Source organism: Salvelinus fontinalis, chromosome 4 (assembly GCF_029448725.1).
Source record: "Salvelinus fontinalis isolate EN_2023a chromosome 4, ASM2944872v1, whole genome shotgun sequence".
NCBI classification, from domain to species: Eukaryota; Metazoa; Chordata; class Actinopteri; order Salmoniformes; family Salmonidae; genus Salvelinus; species Salvelinus fontinalis.
In genome coordinates, this window is record NC_074668.1 from 48,005,362 (window position 1) to 48,030,198 (window position 24,837).

The window sequence follows — 24,837 nt, forward strand, 5'->3', positions numbered from 1 at the left end:
CTGTAGGCTCAACATATCCACCATGCAATTGAATGTTGAAAGAAGAGATATTTTAAAGTGAATTCCGTAAAAAGCTTGCATGTCCAAAAGGCACCAATTGTGTGGAATGACCCAGCTACAGCAGACCTACGTAACAACCCACAGCAGCACTACAGTTAGAGCTACGGAAGGCAAGTCTGGTGGTTTACGATTTAGCTTCAACAGTGTAATTGCACATCCCAACATAATCCACAGGTGCTGGACCTGAGAGAGAAAGGAAAGGCAGCACACGGTATATGCCGCTCCTGTGCTTTATGACAAGGTTTCAGTGGGCTTATACTGTAGCTCAATGCTTTATATGCTCTGGGTTGGAGACATACAGTATAGACAGCTTTACAACACCATCCATACTTTAGATGTTGGATTTAGTGTGGCAATAACCCCTAGAGTCTATTGACGCATTTGTCAATATAAGTAACATAACACCGATATGTCCGTTTTTGGTTTTGGCTGCTTCTCAATCCACCACATCTGCCTATGGGGGCCTTCCACATCTGCGGTGGAAGATGGTTGAGCTATAGCGGTGTTTGTCTCATGAAAATGGCTATAGCTACCACTCTATGGAAAGGGGAGACTCTCACAAACACGATGGTGGTCTCCGTTTTGCTCCACGGCCCCCCCAAAAGTGGCACAGGACTCGTCTGACGGTAACTGGTACCCGGTTTATAAAATTAATGGAAGTATGGAGGTAGTTTTGTGCATATCCCAAAAAAGGAGTTAAATATGTGTATTAAAAAAACGAATTTCCTGAGCTTTCCTATAGCTCCTAGATATAGGACAGATACTTCAAAACCTTATTTCTTAAGAAAAAAAATTTATACAGTTTTTTTTGCCATTTTATGAATGTTATTCAATGTGTTTCTATGGGAATTGGTACTAAAGGCCAATTTCAATATTTTAATCAAATAATTGTTTTATATATATATTTTTTATACCTAAAGGGGTCCTAAATATACATTGTCATATTTATGTGGTTAAAAACGATTGCCATTTAAAGGGCCGGTGTGTCAACATTTCGTCCATTGATCCTAAAAGACAATGACCAAAAATATAGCTTAGTTTTCTTTATTTACTTACCCCATAGCCAGAATTAGCGTCGCTGCTAGTGAAACAATAGGAATGGTAGGGCCTATGGTAGGATGCTTAAAAAAGCAAGCCCAAATCCTCAGTCCCTTCAAACCAAATGGTATAGCAACAAAAATACCATAACAAGTTTCACATATAGAATGTGGATATTATAGGAATACTGGTATTTATAGAACATTTCCTGTAAAATAACTACTTTCAGAGAATACACACCAATACTGCACTATGTGTACATATAGAGGGTAGCTGGTTTCTCAATTACAGTGAAGTATTCATACCACTGACAGGCTTTTCTGAGCAGTTTTGACTGCAACTAAGCTTAGAATGTTTGATTGATTAAAAACAAGTTCATTGATTAAGTCATGAAAAATAGGAAGAATTTAATAAACCACCGTTGGTGCTATGGTGACAAATATACCTCTGTGGTCAAAATGACCCCAGTTGGTTGTATGAAGGTTAACACAAGCAGGTGATCTGTCTATCTGGTCAAAATCACTCCAATAGGTACCCCTTCGCCCTCTGGTAGTATGGATAACTTAATATTATGTCTCAAATAAATACTTTAGATTTTCTCTAGAAAGACTACCTTTTAGATCATACACACCAATACAGCTCTGGATGTAGATTCAGAACATATATATGTTCTGTATTGCAGTTCTACCAAGTATTTATAACATTGGCAGACGTTGTACACCATTGGCAGATTTTTATATGCACTAAAATAAAGGTTATTTTGGTTTTTAACACAGCCATATGATACGTGGTATAGAAAAGTACAATCTTAGGTGAGTACATGGAGAGCTATATCTCTGCAGATTATCTGTTTATCTGGTCAAAATCACTGTTACAGGTCCCCCATCACCCTATGGTGGTACACACAAAAAGGTTTCGAAAAGGGTTCTTCAGCTGACCCCATAAGAAAACAGTTTTTGGTTCCAGATAGAACCCTTTTGGCTTCCATGTAGAACCCTCTCTGCAAAGGGTTTTACATGGAACCCAAAAGGGTTTCTACCTGAACCAAAAATAGTTATTCAAAGGGGTTCTCCTAGGGGGACAGCCAAATAACCCTTTTAGGTTCTAGATAGCACCTTTTTTTCTAAGAGTGTTTGGATAACCTGGTATTATGACTCCGGAAAAACATACACTGAGTACACAAAACATGAAGAACATATTTTTCCATGACAGACTGACCAGGTGAAAGCTATGATCCCTTATTGATGTCACTTGTTAAATCCACTTCAATCAGTGTAGATGAAGGGGAGGAGATTTGTACGGATTTTTAAGCCTTGAGACAATTGACACATGGATTGTGTATGTGTGCCATTCAGAGGGTGAATGGGCAAGACAAAATATTTGAAAGCCTTTGAATGGGGAATGGTAGGAGGTGCCAGGCGCACCAGTTTGAGTGTGTCAAGAACTGCAATGCTGCTGGGGTTTTCACGCTCAACAGTTTCCCGTATGTATCAAGAATGTCCACCGCCCAAAGGGCATCCATCCAGCCAACTTGACACAACTGTGTGAAGCATTGGAGTCAACAAGGGCCAGCATCCCTGTGGATTGATTTCAACACCTTGTAGAGTCCATACCCCGACGAATTGATGCTGTTCTGAGGGTTAAAGAGGGGGGGGTTCAACTTAATATTAAGAAGGTGTAGATTCAAATAAAAGGTCCTATCTATCAAATTACAATAGGTGGAATTGGGTGTTTTTGGCTGGGGTCCATATTGCTACCAAAACTAGGGCTGGGCGGTATACCGTATTTTACTATATACCGGTATAGATGAACAGACCGGTTTGAGTTTTTACTTTACCTTCTATAATGATATTTCAATGTTTGGTTTGTTAAATGTGATACACAACTCCAGCGCATCTAATGTCTGTTTCTATAGTTTACTCTGTTTGCTACTTGAGTCATCTCTCTCCTTCCTCCTGTCGCTGCATTCACCTAACCACACCAAGCCCCGCACCCTGTCACTCAAGAAGAGAGCCGCCGCTGGACCACGGAGTCACGAGCACTTTATAGATTACCATTAGCGGCTAACACAAATGATTTTAGCAATAAACTAGCAAACAGTAGTTTGCAGACAGTAAGATACACACACCAATAGTGTAATTATAGACCGCTTGTGGAAATCAGCATGTCACCAACATTGTTGCATCCATCTGCACATGCAGAGTGAACGTCAAGAAAGTAAGAAAGTGCTCGTGACTCCGTAGTCCAGCAACTGCTCTCTTCTTGAGTGACAGATAAGTTGCCTATATCATACAGCACGGTACAGTGTGTAAATGATAATAAAAGTGTAGGAAATGCAGAAATGTATGAAAATGCTGAAAATTATTTTTGTTTGGAGTTGGATTGAACAGTATAAATGGAGAAAGACCCATTGAAATCACTTATAATTTATGTGTTGCCACAATAGGGTCAGGAGATACTCAGAAAGCATATTTAGAACTGTTACTATTCAAAAACATCAAATACCATCAAAATGATATATTTTGTCCATATCTCCCAGCCCTAACAGAAACACTACTAAACAATGATTTAGAATGTTCAATTGATTAAAAACAAGTTGATTGACAAAGTCAATTTAATAAACCACTAATGGGCTATGATGACAAATATACCTCTGTGGTCAAAATGACCCCAGTCGGTTGTATGAAGGTTAACAAAAGTCCCCCGGGAAGAACATACCTTCATCAATGGGTGCTAAAGGTAGTTTGTGTCTATGAATAGGCTACTGCCATAATATGCATCAAACTCAGAGGCTCAGGTTGTGAAAAAAACACATGAAAATTCATCTCAAATTAACTTTCAATCGGCCTATCTCAACCGGTGGCCTCTTTTTGGTGAATGTTTAGAACCGAATCTCATCGGTGAAAGAAACGTTCGCTCCCTAATTTGAATACTGCTACTACTGCTTCTTGAGCTGCAAACAACAATTATCTGCAAATAAATTACAAAATCGTTGTCTGAATTTGGTGAAACCTCACTGCAGAAACATTAGTATTGGGGCGAGCATGTCATTTTGGTCCATGCTATTTATTTAAGTGCTTAAAAATATTAATTTAGAATAACAGGAAATTAGCTTTAAAACTGCAACATTTTCTCTAAGCCTCATGGCACAATGTGTAGAATAGCAGGACATTTGCTCTAAAACAGCAACATTTTCTCTCAGCCTCATGGAAAAATGTGTAAAATAGCATGAAATTAGCAATAAAACGGCACATTTTTCTCTGCGGTGGCTTGCTCGAAAGTTGCAGCGCAGCAAAATACAGCCGCCCCATTTATAGACAGCTCAAAATGTCAGTCTCCCGGACCGCTACCTGTGGTTGTCGCCTGTTGATAGGGTGATAGGGGGGGAGCCAGGGAGAGAGCTCGCCAACCAAAGCAATATTACCCAATGCCTATGGAGAGCTTTGTTTAAACGCATTGACCAACTACTGCTATAATATTTTTAAGAGCGCAGGGAACAAGAATCTCGTGTGTGTGTGAAGAGAGACAGCGTATTTTGAGCGAGCTGTCACCCTTGCGCCGCTGTCACCCCGAAAAAGACCACCGCAACAACACAAACCCACACCCACGCAAACGACAAGTCAGCGACTGCAAATTACCAAAACAAATATGCTTACTTTCCCAGCTCTTCATATAGCTGAAATTCGTCCGTGAATCGTGTACAGGTTGTCACAGCCATGTCTCTGTATCTCGTGCTTCTCTCACGGCTGCTCCTTTGCTTGATATGATCCTCCTGCGCGGTATGTAGCCAAATTCTTCCCAAAATATGAGTACTCTTTCTGCGCTGCAGGCGACTCAAAGATTCCCTAATACGGCAGCCGATAGGTTATGGTTTGATAAGGATGGCAGGTGTGCGTCTAAGGTGGTTATTGACTCTCGTCTCCCCCACTATTTTCTACTGTAGTGTACTGTATCGTTCCTCACCAGTTCACTCAACTGTGCAAAGCGAAGCGCTCCAAAGCCCTATAGCTCGATCTGCTCAGCGCTGCCCTCGATTGGGCGCTGCGCTTAACTGCGTGCCTGGGTAACGTAATCGCGGCGCCAGTGCTTCCAAATAGGGACAAATTTAAGACCTAGGTTATTTGTGTTTTGCGTAAGGCGCATAATGTAGATTTCACTACAGATATAAAACGTAATGACAATGTAGTACAAACAATAGCCTAATACATATATTATGTTAACCATCCTGCTGTGTTCCGGTCGAATTATAAGTTCTCTCTCTGAAAAATGTAGTTCGTTTAATAATATGATTGTCATAAAGTTCCATGACTTTGTCCACACAGGGCATCTGAACACACAATATAAAATTTGATGATTTTTCATGACATTTTGTGTGTTTTATTTAACTTGTGTACACCTGTGGTGTTCCCGGTCAAAATGACCGATCATTAGAAATGAATGGGTGAGATTACTGTATAAAATTGAATTCAGGCACATGCCCATTCATCAGATGGACACACTTCCTCTCCCAGGCCCCCACATGCATGTGTGTTTGAACACACACACCCCTTCTTGGCTTCCATGGCAACCCCCACAGGAACCTTTCCCCCACGGAACCACACCTGTTGGCATTCTCACAAACAATCGCAACATTGTTTCAATAATATATAGCACTTTTCTCGCAGCTCTGGTATATAAAGCTTTTTTGAGGCCTTGCTCACAATTCATTCTGTGGCAGCACAATAATCAAACGATATACTTACTGTATGTGAGGCTCTTGATCATATCTTTAATCATGACACTTGTGAGGAGAGAGTCCTTGTTAAACTTTGACACAGAGTAGTGTGTGATAAATAGCACTATGTTCCATCTGAATATTTGTTATAGAAGGCCTGTTCTTAAGGGCTGTTCTTAAGCATGACAAGTGCCTGGACACAGCCCTTAGAATTGGTATATTGTCCATATACCACAAACCCCCAAGGTACCTTATTGCTATTATAAACTGGTTACCAACGTAATTAGAGCAATAAAACAAAATGTTTTGTCATACCCGTGGTATACCATGGCCTTCAGCCATTCAGAATTCAGGGCTCAAACCACCCAGTTTATAATTAAGCAATAAGGCATGAGGGGGTGGGGTATATGGCCAATATACCACAAACCCCCAAGGTGCCTTCTTGCTATTTATAAACTGGTTATCAACGTAATTAGAGCAGTAAAAATACATGTTTTGTCATACCTGTGGTATACGGTCTGATATACCACAGCTGTCAGCCAATCAGCATTCAGGGCTCTAACCACCCAGTTTATAATACATGCTATAATACAGTAATGCTGCTATGAAGTAATTTTAAAACAAATAATATCACATAAAACATTTTGTAGAAATGTTGTTACAGTCATTGGATAGCCTACATGTGGTTGTGGTGTGCAACAGTTACAGTAAATCATGTTGCTGTCAAATACACATGTCACAAATACACATCTTTACACATGTTACAGGATGTGGTCTAAGGGCTGTGTGTCTGACTTGATAGAATACTAGAACAGTTTCATTCTGTTGTCACGTTTCTAACCAAAGTGAACTTAACCAGAGAGTTTAGAAAACCTCCTACTCTACTATATTTGACAACTTGCATGATCCACATGGTCCAATCCAACCCAGGGAAAAACACAATTGGGTAACTTTGGGGGGAAACTAACAAAATCCTTAGTGTTTCCCTGTGGTTAGCCAGCCTCCACTCACCATATGAGTCTCAAGCTAACATGAAAGAAAACGTGTTTGAAATGAATGGTAAATAATGTATTGTGTTATTTGATTCATTGTTATTGTAAATAAGAATAATACCTAAAACCTACATTAATGTGTATGCTACCATGGTTACGGATCATTCTGAATGAATCGTGAATAATGAGTGAGAAAGTTAGACGCACAAATACAGTATCATTACCCCCCACCACCACAAATGTTAACCTCTGATTGTAATGCTGAGATGTTAGCATGTCTTGGGCTTATGATATTTGGGCGTCCTACATTCTCACTCATCATTATTCACGATTCATTCAAAATGATCCGTAATCATTTATGTAGACCATTTATGTAGACGTGTTTAGAGACAATTTCTTTCTTATTTACAATAAAAGTGACAATACATTATTTACCATTCATTTTTATTGTGCCCAAAATAATCTGAAACGCAACCAAAACAAACAGCAAATGCGTCCAACAAATTTGTAGAGTCACAAGCTTGATGTAGTCATTGCATACTATGAATATGGGACCAAATACTTAACTTTAATACACATAAGTGAAATTCCCAATACTTTTGGTCCCCTAAAATGGGGGAACTATGTGCAAAGAGTGCTGTAATTTCTAAACGGTTCACTCGATATGGACGAAAATACCCTCAAATGAAAGCTGACAGTCTGCACTTTAACCTCATTGTATCACCCACCATGCTGGAGTACAGAGCCAAAACAACAAATGTGCCACTGTCCCAATGCTTTTGGAGCTCACTGTATATAGTTTGATGTCTATTTATGTTAAATAATGTCTGTATAAATCAGTTTGATGCAAATCAGGACAGCTGTCATATAAAGGCTTCCCATGTATTGAGTCAATCTTTAAAGGGATAGTTCACCCAAATAACAAAAAGGACAAATTGGTTTCCTTTTGCTGTAAGCAGTCTATGGACAAGGTATGACAGCAAATCCATGTTTTGGCACTGGCACTGTTTCCACATGCTAACGTTTCAGCATTTGTGGCACAAATCCCATTCAAGTCGTAAGACCAATATTAGCATTTTTCGCACATCATTTCAATCATTCAAAAGTATTTACAATTTATTGTGAAGCTCAACAAAGTCAGGGATAGATGTTTTCAACATGATGCGTGAAAAAGGAATTCACTGTCAAAGACACCACTGGTTGACAGATTTGCATATCAGGTGGTTGGCATCCCCAGCCTTTCCATTAGAGAAGTGTGGGAACATTCTCTCAGTAAACGTGTCTTTATGAGTGTAGATGTGTCATGTCTTTGGTGTTGTAGAAGGATACCTCCCCCTGATAATCCAGCTGCACTCTGATCCTCTGGGGTATCTTCTTCGGAGCGAAATCTACAGTTACCACTCCTCAGTTCCACAGTCCAGGTTGTAAATCCTTCCCCATTCCTGTGGATTGACTCTTCGGCCACGCCTATATACCAGTGAAGGTGGTCCCCCACCACCTCCCACCTGAACCCCTTAGATGCCAGAACCTGGGCATTTAACCTGTTCCTCTCTGGGTTGTCAGGGAGCTGCATGTTTTGGGCTAAGGTGTTTCACACTGGTCAGATCATCAGACAGTGAGAGGCAGGGGTTTGCAGTGTTATATACTCACAGGAGTATATTTGATGATCCCTTGCATCTTGTCCCAGACTCTGAACTGCAGGTTTCCCAAGTGTTTGGCCATGTCTATCAGCGCTCCTGAGTCCTGAGACCAGCTGAGGATCTGGCAGTGTGAACTGGGCTCTGAAGCGTGTCTGGATGTGTTCGTAGCTCTTGAGGAATGGCACCTACTGTTTCAGGAGTTCCTGTTTCACCGCAGAAATGCATGGTGATCTGGTCCTGAATGTTCTGCATTTCTGGCGATCATCTTTCCCTTCCTCCCTCAGTGCAGCCTGTCCCTCTGTTGGGTGTCTCAATAGAAAACCCACCTAACTTTATATTACTTTATTCCTTTTGCTTTTGTCAAAAGTCGATTACAGTTGATCAGAAAACGTTTCTCAGTTAAAGAACGACTGCCCCTGAAAACCAACTAATCGATTAGAAAACAGCCTGTGTGGCATTGATATGAGTCAGATACATTTATTCTAGTGTCAAAATTGACTAAAGTGTAAATAGAATAATTTTACTCATAGTCAGTCTTGTCTAAAACTGAGTTTGGAACCTAAGTGCGCCCCACGTAATTTAAGGTAGGGTTTGGATTGTAATAATGGCAACAATTCATGTCCCCTTTTGCCAAGATCCAACTGTAATTCATCCAAACGTCAGCCATGGTGGTGAGTATACCAGTAGCTAGATCAAATTGTAATAACATTTTTAAATTAACTAGGCAAGTCAGTTAAGAACAAATTCTTATTTACAATGACGGCCTCCGGGGAACAGTAGGTTCACTGCCTTGTTGAGGGGAAGAACGACATATTTTTACTTTGTCAGCTCAGGGATTTGATCCAGCAACCTTTCAGTTACTGGCCCAACGCTCTACCCGCCGCCCGAAACATTTCCTTCGAGCCGGATCAAGGGCCACTTCATTGCTTGACGACTTTTGACGTAAAGAATGAGTGCTGCGAGAATGAGAAAGGTGGACTCTGAATGTCATATGTTTAAAGAATGGACAGCAAAATACTGTACTAATATTGGATATAAGGCGGTATATCTGATATGGCAAGAAAGTGTTGTCGCTTTTAAGGAATATAATCTCGATCGACGGTTTCGATCTTTTTTCTATAGCACTGGATGCAGCTATTAGCCAATTTAGGTCTGACTACAACAGTGCACTAACAAGCCGCAACAAACCAAACCCGACCCATAACAAAACATGTCACCGTTGGTTGCATAGGGTAACGGTGTCTCCGGCCTGAATCTAATCCAATCTGGAGTCAGTCTACATCTGTAAAGCATAGAATAGGCTTCCAAACGAGATTGTTATTTCTCAAGCTGTGTTTATAATTGAGGGATGATGACAATCGTTGACCCTGTTTTTCTGTTAGACAAATTGCACAGTTGGGTGCCAGACTGATCGTTTGGTCATGAACGGATGCCGGGCCTTAACAGAAGGAAAAAGGTAGGTATCATACCATGTCCAGCAATGTGATTGCAATGGTTTAGCGACCTCCAAAAAATAATTGAATTCACTGCTAAACGTTGTTTTCACAGTTTATCGGGCAAGACCTCAGAATAAACGTATCGTGCGACATGAGTATCCCTGTTCCACCTCCCTCAACTCCTAAGAAAGACACTCCATCATGAGGCCTCTGATAGTGACCTGAGGTACTGCGCTGAAAAACTAGTAGGCTAATTCCCCAGCCAAGCAGATACAACTAGCCATTTTGGTTGTGAACTGCATTAGCAAAAATGCACTTCACAACCAAAAATCCGTTCTTTAGGACAAAATGCAATTTACCACTTGGCTGTCTATTATAATACCCTGTCACAGGCCCTCCTAGTCAACACCACCTAATAAGATTGCCTGCTGCAGTTTTTCAAAAGATGTCCAGTTTGCAGCAGAACATGCAGCATAGAGAAGACCAGCAATGGAGCCCTCATAAGCATCATGCCGACATGCCCTTGCTGTGAGCATTCCTATGAATGGAACAGTATTGCCAAGCATCCAGCCAGCAACCTTCACCTGTCAGGGGCAACAGCTCTTCACAGGCACATCATTTGTACAAATACAGAATGTAATCTACTTTGACAAATTAGATAACACTATTGTGAAATATAATTATTGTAAGCTGATTTTTTAGAGGAAAGCTCAGCTTTAATATTGCAGATATATTGTGGCATCTATCAATTTAATTGTCTGCATAATTTCCAGTCCCCAATATATATTTTAAATGTACAGTATCAGTCAAAAGTATGGACACACCTACTCATTCAAGCCCAAATAAATGCTTCACAGAGTTCAAGTAACAGACACATCTCAACATCAACTGTTCAGAGGAGACTGCATGAATCAGGCCTTCATGGTCAAATTGCTGCAAAGAAACCACTACTAAAGGACACCAATAATAAGAAGAGACTTGCTTGGGGCAAGAAACACGAGCAATGGAAATAAGAACGGTGAAAATGTGTCCTTTAGTATGAGTCCAAATTTGAGATTTTTGGTTCCAACCGCCGTGTCTTTGTGAGATGCAGAATAGGTGAACCGATGATCTCCACGTGTATGGTTCCCACCGTGAAGCATAGAGGAGGTGTGATGGTGCTTTGCTGGCGACACTGATTTATTTAGAATTCCAGGTGAAGCTGGTTGAGACAATGCCAAGAGTGTGCAAAGCTGTCAAGGCAAAGGGTGGCTACTTTGAAGAATCTAAAATATATTTGAATTTGTTTAACACTTTTTTGGTTACTACATGATTCCATGTGTGTTATTTCATAGTTTGTCTCCACTATTATTCTACAATTTAGAAAATAGTAAATATAAAGAAAAACCCTTGAATGAGTAGGTGTCCGAACTTTTGACTGGTACTGTAATGTGAAAAAATTACACTTGTCTTTCATCTTCTATTGTCATTCACAAGCCAATACAGATATGGTACCCATCGGCATTTTGTCTGGTGGTACATGTTAGTCGTCATCCCTTCGTATGATGTTCCATATGTCCCGATTCAATAAAGACAAAAAGTAAGCCTAATCTTGTATAATTTTTATGCTGAGTGCACGGCTTCTCAGTTCAGACATCTGTATCAGCCTTTATTTTAGTCAGGGGACTCCATGACAAACTCTCTCTTCCGTCCTTCATTTGTAGAAAAGGTAAAGTTGATAAATACAGCACTGATTACATTGTCAATGGCTGTTAGGTGAATTCCAGGACAGACAACTGATATCTGGTTGTAGTTTGACATACTCAAATGTGACCAATGTGAAGTGGGTTTGGTACCTGGCCACATACTGCCTCAGCCTTTTGCTCCTGATATGGTAGGGGGTTCCCACAACACTACTGAATAACAATCCACCAGGTTTTTTAAGTAGCCTTTGAATTAAATAAAAAATAAAAAATCACTCAAACATATATTGGGAGAAATTACTTTAGTTTGGAAGTAATTATACTAAGAGTGACTAAGTGCAGAATAGATTCAGGCCAATAATGCTGACGCCGTGACTATGCAACCAGCATTACATTGCTGAGTGCTTGCTGACACTAATTTGTAGCATGTTAGCTAAAAAGACTGGTACTCAGGCTAGACGAGTACCATTTTTACATTTATTTTTACCCTAGAAAATACACAGACTTACGAGAACAGGCATGTTGTTTTAGCATTAGTAGCAGACCTTATAGGCAGGTGCAACGTTAGCTATGCAAATCTTCCTCTATGACATTACATCACATAAACTGTGTTCGAATACTCATACTAACTGTACTATTTGTGACATGAATTGAGCAGATCGTATGCTTATCGGTCATAGTATACATAAAGTTCCTGGATGTCGTACTAAATTTGCCAATATATGAAGTATGCACGCAGAAGATACAGTGTACGGTCTAAACACATAAGTAACACCCTCGTCCACTTAACCTCGCCTTGTGCCCTTGGGGGAATCCCTGTCGCCATCTTGGAGCGCGGTCCAAATGATTAGCCAAGCAAGGGAAGTTTGCAACGTAAGCCCCTCAGCCCTCGTTTTTAGTAGGCTTTGCGATTGTACAATTATGTTCACTCCGGGGCCTGAACCTCCCACAATTAAATTCGCAACGATTGTACTTTCGGTAAGAAAAGTCTGAGAAAACTTACAAACAAGATCAATGGAGAAGTCAACATACAAGTGTAAGTAAAAACAAATGCAAATAAGTTACAAATTGTGCTACTAATACACATGACGGCACAAACACGTTTCGTAAAAATTAAATATGTTTTTGTTTGGTTCTCTTTTGGAAAATATAGAAATAAAACATTTCCCTTTTTCAGAAGTTCCAGCTAGGCAGGCTAACGTTAATAAGGTAATTCATTTGCTAGCGATCATACAGTAGGATTATATATGTAATATAAGTAGACATGCACTCAATTGACTGTAGCACATATAAAGCACCCACAAGCTACCGGTGGCTGAAGTATACTCGTCAAACGTCATGATACGTTTTCAGAAGTGTCCACTTAATTTGAGGGCTGAGTGGATAGGGTGTCTTTTAAGTGTTTGGACCGCAATCAATATTTCCCTACTTTAGGATCCATAATGCAATTCTTCAGGAAATAGGTGTGGCGTCACAACATTTTCAGATTTAAAGAAAATGGTGTAAAATATGCAGCCGACGTCCAATGATAGCTGAAAACAAATTAGTTGCTTTAACTAATGACAACTGTGAACAAAATGTTGAGCTATGCAATAAATTACTTTTCAATTAAGTTACCTTACATTGGCTGACAATTTATTAGCTACGCTGTCCTTACGAACCACATAGCATATCATCACAGCAGTATGTACCGGTATGTTAGTTGGCTACTTATAAATTCAGCAGAAAAAGAAACGTCCTCTCACAGTCAACTGCATTTATTTTCAGCAAACTTAACATGTGTAAATATTTGTATGAACATAACAAGATTCAACAAGTGAGATAAACTGAACAAACTCCATAGACATGTGACTAACAGAAATGGAATAATGTGTCCCTGAACAAAGGGGGGTCAAAATAAGTCAGCATCTGCATTAAGTACTGCAGTGCATCTCCAACTCATGGACTGCACCAGATTTGCCAGTTCTTGCTGTGAGATGTTACCCCACTCTTCCACCAAGGCACCTGCAAGTTCCTGGACATTCTGGGGCGAATGGACCTGGCCCTCACCCTCCGATCCAACAGGTCCCAGACATGCTCAATGGGATTGAGATCCGGGCTCTTCGCTGGCCATGGCAGAACACTGACATCCCTGTCTTGCAAGTAATCACTCACAGAACGAGCAGTATGGCTGGTGGCATTGTCATGCTGGAGGGTCATGTCAGGATGAGCCTGCAGGAAGGGTACCACATGAGGGAGGAGGATGTCTTCCCTGTAACGCACAGCGTTGAGATTGCCTGCAATGACAACAAGATCAGTCCGATGATGCTGTGACACACCGCCGCAGACCATGACGGACCCTCCACCTCGATCCCGCTCCAAAGTACAGGCCTCGGTGTAACACTCATTCCTTCGACGATAAACGTGAATCCGACCATCACTCCTGGTGAGACAAAACCGTGACTTGTCAGTGAAGAGCATTTTCTGCCAGTCCTGTTTGGTCCAGCAACGGTGGGTTTGTGCCCATAGGCGACGTTGTTGCCAGTGATGTCTGGTGAGGACCTGCCTTACAACAGGCCTATAAGCCCTCAGTCCAGCCTCTCTCGGCCTATTGCGAACAGTCTGAGCACTGATGGAGGGATTGTGCATTACTGGTGTAACTCGGGCAGTTGCTGTTGCCATCTTGTACCTGTCCCGCAGGTGTGATGTTTGGATATACCGATCCTGTGCAGGTGTTGTTACACGTGGTCTTTCACTGTGAGGATGATCAGCTGTCCGTCCTGTCTACCTGTAGCGCTGTCTTAGGCGTCTCACAGTACATACATTGCAATTTATTGCCCTGGCCACATCTGCAGTCCTCATGCCTCCTTGCAGCATGCTTAAGGCACGTTCACGCAGATGAGCAGGGACCCTGGGGATCTTTCTTTTGGTGTTTTTCAGAGTCAGTAGAAAGGCCTCTTCAGTGTCCTAAGTTCTTATAACTGTGACCTTAATTGCCTACCGTCTGTAAGCTGTTAGTGTCTTAACGACTGTCCACAGGTGCATGTTCATTAATTGTTTATGGTTCATTGAACAAGAATGGGAAACAGTGTTTAAAACTTCTTAGAACTAGGGGGCGACATTTTCACTTTTGGATGAATTTGTACCAAAATTAAACGGCCTCGTACTCTGTCCTAGATCATATGATATGCATATTATTATTACTATTGGATAGAAAACACAGTTTCTAAAACTGTTTGAATTATATCTGTGAGTAAAACAGAACTCATATGGCAGGCAAACTTCCAAACAGGAAGTGAAAATTCTGAAATGGGTCGCTGTGAAAGGCATCGCCTATTCAATTGCCTTATATTTATGGATCTGTATGCACTTCATACGCTAGATGTCAACAGGCAGTAGAACGTGGAATGAAGCATATAGCCTCATGTGGGACCGGATGAGAGCCTTTAGAGAGACAGGTCAGGCAGATTGCCAGTTCTTGGCCACGCGCAGAGGGAATGTGATGTCTTTGTCTGCACTGCGTTAGATAGACATGAAGAAATGCTCCATTTGGGACGTTATTGGATATATATGAGAAAAACATCTTCAAGATTGATTCTCAACTGAGTTTGACCAGTTTATTCGACTTTTAATATCACTTTTTGAAGTTTTCATTCATTGCGCAAATGTGTACGGACACGTGAGCTACACATGCTAGCCAAAGTTGCTAATTCGACAGTAATGGACATTATAAAACAAAACAACGATTTATTGTGGAACTAGGATTCCTGGCACTGCATTCTGATGAAAGTTCATCAAAGGGAATATTTATGATGTTATTTCGTATTTCTGTTGACTCCAACATGGCGGAGAATGGCTGAGCGCTGTCTCAGATTATTGCATGCTGTGCTTTTTACGAAAGTTATTTTTTAAATCTAACACAGCGGTTGCATTAAAACTTCTTGTCAATAGGGGGGCGCTATTTTCACTTTGGAAAAAAATCGTGCCCAAATTAAACGGCCTCGTACTCTGTTCTAGATCATACAATATGCATATTATTATTACCATTGGATAGAAAACACTCAGAAGTTTCTAAAACTGTTTGAATTATATCTGTGAGTAAAACAGAACTCATTTGGCAGCAAACTTCCAAATAGGAAGTGAAAAATCTGAAAACAAGGCTCTGTTTCAGGGCCTGCCTATTCAACTGGCTTTTATTTACTGATATGTATGCACTTCATACGCCTTCCACTAGATGTCAACAGGCAGTAGAAGGTTGAATTGGGTGTCTAGCTTGATCTGAGACCGAATGAGAGCTTTTGGAGTGACAGGTCCGGTATTTTGTCACTTTTCCACGGCGCACGGGGGATCTCAACATTGTCTTCTGAAAAGCGTTCGGTATACATGGCGAATTGCTCCGGCTCTGATTTTATTTGATACATATGAGAAAAACATCATAAAGTAGGATTTTTCAACCGAGTTTGATCAGTTTATTCAACGTTTATTGGGACTTTTGGAATTTTCCGTTCTTTGCGCCAAGAGTTGATGGGCATGTTCGCGCCACATGGCTAGCCAAGGTTGCTAATTCGACAGAAGAAATGGACATTCTAAAACCAAACAACGATTTATTCTGACCAAGGACTCCTTGCACAACATTCTGATTGAAGCTCAGCAAAAGTAAGACACAATTTATGATATTTCGTATTTCTGTGGAATATTTTGACTCCACAGGGCGGAGAATATGTGAGCGCTGTCTCACAATAATGCATTTTGTGTGTTGTAGTAAAGTTATTTTTAAAAATCTAACACAGTGGTTGCATTAAGAACCAGTGTATCTTTCATTTGCTGTACAACATGTATTTTTTAGTAAAGTTTATGATGAGTTCTTTGATTAGATTAGGTGACTGTCCAAAATATCTCCGGAGATTTTGGTGAATTGTTGCTACATATTGACAATGTATAACGACGATTTGCAGCTCTAAATATGCACATTTTCGAACAAAACATAAATGTATTGTATAACATGATGTTATAAGACTGTCATCTGATGAAGTTGTCCAAAGGTTAGTGATTAATTTAATCTATATTGCTGTTTTTGTGAAATCTATGCTGGCGGTGGATAAATAGCTTTGTGTGTTTGGCTATTGTGATGAGCTAATATAATTCTATATTGTGTTTTCGCTGTAAAACACTTAAAAAAAATAGGAAATATTGGCTGGATTCACAAGATGTTTATCTTTCATTTGCTGTACACCATGTATTTTTCATAAATGTTTTATGATGAGTATTTCTGTATTTCACGTTGCTCTCTGTAATTATTCTGTCTGTTTTGGAGCCATTTCTGAACATGGCGCCAATGTAAAACCACGATTTCTGGCTATAAATATGCACATTTTTGAACAAAACATTAATGTATTGTATAACATGATGTCACATGACTGTCATCTGATGAAGTTGTTCAAAGGTTAGTGATTAATTTTATCTCTATTTGTGGGTTTTGTGAAAGCTATCTTTTCTGTGAAAAAATGGTGGTGTGTTTTTGGATATTGTGGTGAGCTAACATAAATATATGTTGTGTTTTCGCTGTAAAACATAAAAAAATTGGACATGTTGGCTGGATTCACAAGATGTTTATCTTTAATTATGTGTACAACATGTATTTTTCATCAAAGTTTATGATGAGTATTTCTGTATTTCACGTTGCTCTCTGTAATTATTCTGTCTGTTTTGGAGCCATTTCTGAACATGGCGCCAATGTAAAACCACGATTTCTGGCTATAAATATGCACATTTTTGAACAAAACATTAATGTATTGTATAACATGATGTCACATGACTGTCATCTGATGAAGTTGTTCAAAGGTTAGTGATTAATTTTATCTCTATTTGTGGGTTTTGTGAAAGCTATCTTTTCTGTGAAAAAATGGTGGTGTGTTTTTGGATATTGTGGTGAGCTAACATAAATATATGTTGTGTTTTCGCTGTAAAACATAAAAAAATTGGACATGTTGGCTGGATTCACAAGATGTTTATCTTTAATTATGTGTACAACATGTATTTTTCATCAAAGTTTATGATGAGTATTTCTGTATTTCACGTTGCTCTCTGTAATTATTCTGGCTGTTTTGGAGCCATTTCTGAACATGGCGCCAATGTAAAACCACGATTTCTGGCTATAAATATGCACCTTTTCGAACAAAACATAAATGTATTGTATTACATGATGTCATAAGACTGTCATCTGATGAAGTTGTTCAAAGGTTAGTGATTAATTTTATCTCTATTTGTGGGTTTTGTGAAAGCTATCTTTGCGGTGAAAAAATGGCTGTGTTTTTTGGGATATGGTGGTGAGCTAACATAAATATATGTTGTGTTTTCGCTGTTAAATATTTAAAAAAAAAAATCGGACATGTTGGCTGGATTCACAAGATGTTTATCTTTCATTTGCTGTATTGGACTTGTGATTTCATGAAATTATATTATATGATATCCCTGTGGCGCTAGGCTAGGCTATTCTAGTCATCGTTTCTGATGAGAATGATCCCGGATCCGGGATGGGGGGTCCGTAGAGGTTGTTTAAACCCTTTACAATCAAGATCTGTGAAGTTATTTTGATTTTTATGAATTATCTTTGAAAGACAGGGTCCTGAAAAAGGGACGTTTCTTTTTTTTGCTGACTTAACATCAAACTTGGCAGTATATTAACTATAGGCTAAAAACCTACCCAAAGTTTATTAACTTGATTATTTCCGTCATTCTTAGCTTAGCTAAATGGCATAGTCATTGTGCGTTCTCAATTGACATTCGGATGCTTTTGTAAATTCGCTCTGGCTTTCTACTCTGATTTCAGAGCACTCGTCTGAGTGTACCAGAGCGCAAAATAAGGAATTTACGACCTTTCAACACCCATTGAATATGGCCGGTGTCAGTAAACGTCAGCAAAAAAAGCTGAATTAAATTGTTGCCAGCAGCACAGTAGTCACCAAAGCTCTGGATAATATGAAAACTGCCTAACCAGTTCTGCTAGGGCAAGTAAAATGGTCTGAGTGGTCACTCATTTGTGTCTGGAAGTAGCTAGCAAGCTACCCAACATTAGCTGAATTTACAATCTGACAACGTTCTGAATTTACGAGCACACTCTGGCACTCCAGATTAAATTTAAGAACACACCCAAAGTCGTAAAATGTCTAACTAGTCATTTGTTGTGCTAACTAGCTAGCAAGAGGATGCATAGCAACAGCATCACCTTCCAGTAGACCGGCAAAGAGCTAGTATGCTCAACTGAAAGGATACTGTTTCGTTTACAGTATACTAAAATTAACTAATAGTATATACTCATTAAGTATGTAGTATACAGTATGTTAGTATAGGTATTCTGACACAGCTATAGTGTTTCATCTTGGGGCTGTAGCTGTCTTGACATTATGGCAGCTGGTTATTGTCATGCAAAAGACTGCCGGTCTCATTGTATTTGAACGCATTGTGTGACTAGGATATTGATCATTTGAGAAAATAGCAAAAGGTTGCGCTCTGTTCCTCGCCTCAGTCTGCACAGCTGTTCACTCAAGTGATCATCTATTTACCAATCAGACTTTAGTTTAATCTCGTCTTTACTAATATGTATAGAATTAGCTTTGATTTAGAATGGCGTATTATCAAATTGGGAACAGTGGCAGTGGAAAAAATGTCATCGGTGTGCACTCAAATAGTGAATGGAGGCTGCATGCTTCCCTGACAGTTTTGTAGGTCATGGCAATGGTTATAGCAGAGCATGTGCTTAATATGAGCAGCTGAGAAATAAATATTCCACTCCATGCATCAACCACTGTTTGAGGAGCCTTTTCTTGCTGCGTGACAAAACCCAAAATATATTTGAGTTTGTTTAACATCACCCCTGGCCACCACATGACTTCACGTGCCCCCACAGCCCTGGAAAGAGTGGAACAAGTGACTCTATGCGCTACTATTTGGAATTACAGTGTACAATGCTTTCAACACGTGCTACATTTTTACAATAGCCAACTGTTTTACAACTTTAAACTTACACCCCTTTTCCCCTGTACCCGTTGCCCCGACAGACGGCCCATGTATGCCATGGGCTACCCAGTGCTTAATTTGGCAAACCAAGTGAAATCTGTTCAGTAACATGTTTTTGCAACAAAAACATATTTCACAACTTGCTGAAGAGTGATTAGTAATTATGTTATGGCACCCAGACCATCCGCTCAACAAAAAAAACTATAATAGTCCTGCCTTGGCTGAATTTAGTTGATGATCCCTGGCCGAATTTAGTTGATGATCCCTGGCCTACGGCTACACGTTCTCTCCCAGACTCATGGATAGATATACACACATAGGAGCGTAGCATAAGAGAATCAGTCCATCCAGGATGCATAATACAGCCCACACTCAAAGGCAATTACACAAATTTGTTTAATTTTGGAGTCTAGGCTAGACCAATGACATCTTAAATCAGTTTTGTTTAATGTTTTTCTGCCATGCGTAATATGCGGTAGGTTATCATTTTAGTTTAGGTTATTTCATTTTATTTCTGGCCTGGGCTCATAAGCATAAGCTCTTACATGCATATGAGTATTTTGAATTAAGGCCAGATCGTTCAAGACGTTCATAGATAACCAGTAGGATCAACTAATAATCAGTGGTTGTAGAGGGTGGAGCAGAACAGCACCTCAGGAGTAAATGTCAGTTGGCTTTTCATAGCCAGGCAGAGGTCGAGACAGAGTGATAGAGGGACAAAAACAGCAGGTCCAGGACAAGGTAGCACATCCAGTGAACAGGTCAGGGTTCCACAGCCAGAACTGCAGAAACTGAATCAGCAGCACCGCCAGGTGGACAGCCAGGAGTCATCAGGCATGGTCCTCGGAGTGAGCGAGAGAAGGTAGTTACGGGAGGATCAAATCGGAGAGATAGGTAGGAGAAAGTCCATGTAATGCTTTGTGGGTTAACAGTAAAACCTTGAAATCAGCCCTAGGCTTAACAGGAAGCAAACGGTCTTGTTCAAGTTTTAAATGGACACAACACCTGTGTCCAAATGTGTCAGCTAGAGATGACGTGCAGGAGCTTGTAGTTTTGCATGTCTACTTTGATGCTAATTAGCCTTTCCAAATCTAAGTATAAATAGAGCCAAATATATTGATAAGTCCACTTGTCCGAGAGAGATTTACATGGTTATCAAAATGTCACGCCCGGGTAATGCTACACGAAACAGCCCTTCAGTGTTTCTAAAATCCTCTAAGGGGAAAATTGTTGGTGGAACAAAAACTGGAACCATTTCCGTTTGACTGCTAGGTTTTATTATAGCTCCTGTGGGTCTCGATTGGACATAATTGGCAAAAGTGTCATGCAAGTAATCCATACCCAACTCATCCATACCCGTCGTAATGCACTCACTTCCAAATCTAGTTTTGGATTAGGGACTGATCAAAATTATCCTATTTACTCTTTATAGTCAATTTTGACACTGATTAATGTTTCTGACTCATATTGATCACACATAGGCATTTAAAAACAGAAGTTAGTTTGAGGCAGTTCCCATTTAAGACCTAACCAATCAGGGGAGGTCCTAACTAATCAGTTAACTTAATTGATCAAGTACAAGGGAGGAGCAAAATTCAGACACTTCCGGGAATAGAGTTTGGCATCCCTGCTCTGTGGTGACCTCTCAATAGAGACTGAACCGGTCTGATAGTCAGGCTTTTCCTCATAATTCTAGTTCAGTATCCAGTCTGGGTTTGTATTTATCTTTTTGGTCAAACAATAGTATGAAATAAAGGTATATTCTAGTTGATCAGAAGAGGTCTCTGTCTCAATTCAAAATGTACTTTAATCTTGGTCAATTAATACTGATTACCGCAGATCTGATTAAATCCTGGCCTTACGACAGGATGCATAAAGAACACCTGCAGTTCCACTGTAACCCCACTAGAGGACACATGTAATAAAGCACAACTAGCTGACCAGGGGGTAGAATTGCCTGAGACTGTAAAGCACTATATAGCTCCTAAAGTAACTCCCCAATATTCAAGACCATCAGTTCCAGAAGACTTGAGGTGAAAACAGTGAACTGTTTTTTTTAATTTATTTTTTACTGTGAACTGTTTCTTTAGATAATGTGGAAAATGTTTAACATATGAATACAAAGTGCATCCAGCCAGTGACATCGCCACCTGCTGACAACACTGAGCTCGTATTTCTAGTTCATTTCACTATATTTATAGTCCCTCTATTTAAAAACCTAATTTCTCTGCAGTTGGGTCTTTATATTTTTCCTGGCTGTGTCATTTTGTAGAATATATTTATTTGATTCTCACTCTGTTCTCCAAGGTGCGACGCACTTAGAAATTAGGGTTCTTCGGGAAGGGTTATGTTCTGTGTGGAACCGTAATGACTAAAAATGCTGAGCCCTTCAAATGGTTCTTCGCAGTTCAGAAAATGGCTTTTTCCTCTTTTAGTGATGTGGAGGCAAATTACAATATTTTGGGGTGTAGCTTGCTCACAGCTGTTGTGCAACCGTGAGTCATTCCAGTTTCTGTTGTGTTATGCTGTGAAAAGGCTGGCTGATGCCTAGCTGCTTTTAGCAAAGCATGTCATTTTATTTTACATACAATTGGGAGCAACGCTAGTGTATCGGGTTGCACAAAAACAGAACATTAAATACAATTCTATTTCAACTTACTTTGCCATTGGGCATGATGGTAGCCGATGCCCTTCACATTAAAAGGTTTTCACTGAAAGTCAAGAACAGTTCTTTCTCAAAATGTGAGATTTATTTGAATAAATACATAAAAACAGCCTAAAACAATTACATCTACCAGTGCTCCTGAGACCAGCTGTCTGGCCTCTGGAGCTTGTCTGGGTGTGTTTGTAGCTCTTGAGAAATGACACATCCTGTTTCCGCAGGTTTTGTTTCACAGCAGGGATGATTTCCGTAAGAGAGGTGATCTGGTCCTGAATGTTCTTTCTCTCTGACGATCATCTTACCCTTCTCCTTCTCTTTCTCCCTCCGTGCAGTCAGTCTGGCCTCCTCTTTCTCTCAGGAACTGGTGAAGTTTCTCAAGCTCCCCCCTGATCTGCCTCTCTGTCGCTCCCAGCTGCTTCCTGGAGGATTGCATGTCTCCTCTAAGTCTTCACATTTGGTCTACTTGTCCTGCAGTGACTAAAACAGATGTTAGTTTTTCCTTCAGGTCTTGCACTGCCTGCTGTAAGGGTATGAATGTGTGTCCATGGTCATCAGGAGATTCACATTTGTGACCCACAGCTCTCTGCTTCACCTTACATAACCACTTTGGTTCATCTGTATGTTTACTACAAATGATCTCTCTGTCATCCTTTGGATAACTATCATCCCTCCCTTCCCTGGACGCTCCTGCTTTCTATATCCCTGCATATTTGTCAGCCAGCTCCTTTAATGCAAAATGAATTGCAGCATCCTTAGAAGAATTCCTCTTACAGACTAGACAGTTCTTGTTTTTGGTCTGATCCCAGTATTTGTCCAGGCAGCTGGAACAGAAGCTGTGGTGGCAGTCCAGAGAAACAGGTTCTCTGAAAGTCTCTGAACAGATGACAGCACAGGTAAGTATACAGGAGAGCTTTCTCAGCCATTTTCTTGAACAGTGCTGCTGGTATCCTAGTGTCCTTTGATTAGCAAAAAAGACAATTGACACTAGAACAACCACTTCACTTCATATGCTTAAGCATACATTATCAGAGTACTCTAAATTGTAGTTTTAACGCTAAATTGTAATTATTTTGCCACTATGGCCTATTTATTGCCTTACCTCCCTAATCTTACTACATTTGCACACACTGTACATATATTCTTCTATTGTGTTATTGACTGTACATTTGTTTATCCCATGTGTAACTCTACGTTGTTGTTGTCCCACTGCTTTGCTTTACCTTGGCCAGGTCGCAGTTGTAAATGTCGAACTTGTTCTCAACTGGCCTACCTGGTAAAATAAAGGTGAAAGAAAATAAATATGACCAAAATAAAGTAAGAAAATAAGTATGTGTCCGTGGTCAGACGCCTCACAAGTCCTCAACTGGCAGCTTCATTAAATAGTTCCCGCAAAACACCAGTCTCAACGTCAACAGTGAAGAGGTGACTCCGGGATGCTGGCATTCTAGAAAGAGTGGCCATTTTGAGCCTGTAATCGAACCCAGAAATGCTGATGTTCCAGATACTCAAAAGGCAGTTGATAGCTTCTGTATGCTGGCTTTGACTCAGGTCTCACGGTAGAATTGGTTAAGGACCATGCTGAACACCACTTTCACAATTGTCAGCCAGTTAGAGGGGGTGTTGAAGTTCACACTGTTCTCTGCCGAATTATCTTCCATGCATCTAGACACCATCTGTGGTCACCTTCGCCATAACCTAGAGAGAGGACAGACCACAACAACAGTTTAGTTTAGGGCATTTTCTGATTCAAGAAATCCAGACTTCTAGGACAGATGTCTTAGAGAATAACAACACACTGTTGAAATAAAAAAAATCTTATTTTTTTTTACATTTCATCGGCTTATACTCCCCTATCATATTGGCGATCTCACTGCATAGTTACATGCCAGGGAGTCAGAGTGCTAATCCTTAGGAAGAAATCCCAACCATTCAGCAGACCCAATCTGGTGAGATTTGTTATTAAAGCAAGACAAAAACAAAGAAAACAACACAACAACGGCAATACACATTTCACTGGAGGTGGGGTAAACTTCAAATAATTTGAAGTAACTGTCAACCATTACCGACATCTCTTTTTTCCTTTTACAGGCAGGCATGTGAATAAAACAATTTGCATATTTACCAAAGGGCCCCAGGGGACCAGTAATTCCCCCTTTGGATACATAAACTAATCAGAATAAAAAAAGAAAATTCTCTCTTGATAATTCCATAAGTAAATAATTGTATCCCATAAGGTAATGGTCAAATAGACTAAAGACAGCTCTCTCTGTGTCCTTCTTGTGGTCCGAATTACACATAGGACTATTGATGAATTATAAACTTCTTCCTAATTTTTTGTTTTTGCGTAGCCAATAAAAACAATGTCTGCTGTCTTTCTAGTGAGGGTGATCAGACCTCACCAGGAAGTCAGAACAGAAGCCAGAGGTCAGTCAGCCCTATTAACCTTTTACGGGGGCAGCCCGACACCGGTACACTTATGACAACATCCAGCTTAAAGTGCAGGGCGCGAAATTCAAAATCTATTTTTTTTTTATATTTAACTTTCACACATTAACAAGTCCAAGACACCAGATGAAAGGTGCACATCTTGTGAATCAAGCCAACATGTCCAATTTTTA

General features: G+C 40.1%; 1 protein-coding gene and 1 pseudogene across 16 annotated transcripts in view; both read right to left on the reverse strand.

Moving 5' to 3' along the window:
• The window catches only part of camk2b1 (calcium/calmodulin-dependent protein kinase (CaM kinase) II beta 1), an 87,039-nt gene extending 81,899 nt beyond the window's left edge, over positions 1–5,140 (reverse strand). For 8 of the 16 annotated variants that reach the window (XM_055920404.1, XM_055920409.1, XM_055920400.1 and 5 more), the window contains exon 1: positions 4,755–5,136. In XM_055920404.1, coding sequence (XP_055776379.1) covers positions 4,755–4,816 — 62 coding nt within the window. In that variant the 5' untranslated portion in view covers positions 4,817–5,136. Of the gene's footprint in view, positions 1–4,754 lie in introns of all 16 variants that reach the window. The other 8 variants (XM_055920406.1, XM_055920403.1, XM_055920408.1 and 5 more) reach the window with 3 other exon arrangements.
• A 2,848-nt stretch (positions 5,141–7,988) lies between these two features.
• LOC129852885 (nuclear factor 7, ovary-like) lies at positions 7,989–23,908 on the reverse strand (annotated as a pseudogene).
• Positions 23,909–24,837: the final 929 nt, after the last annotated feature.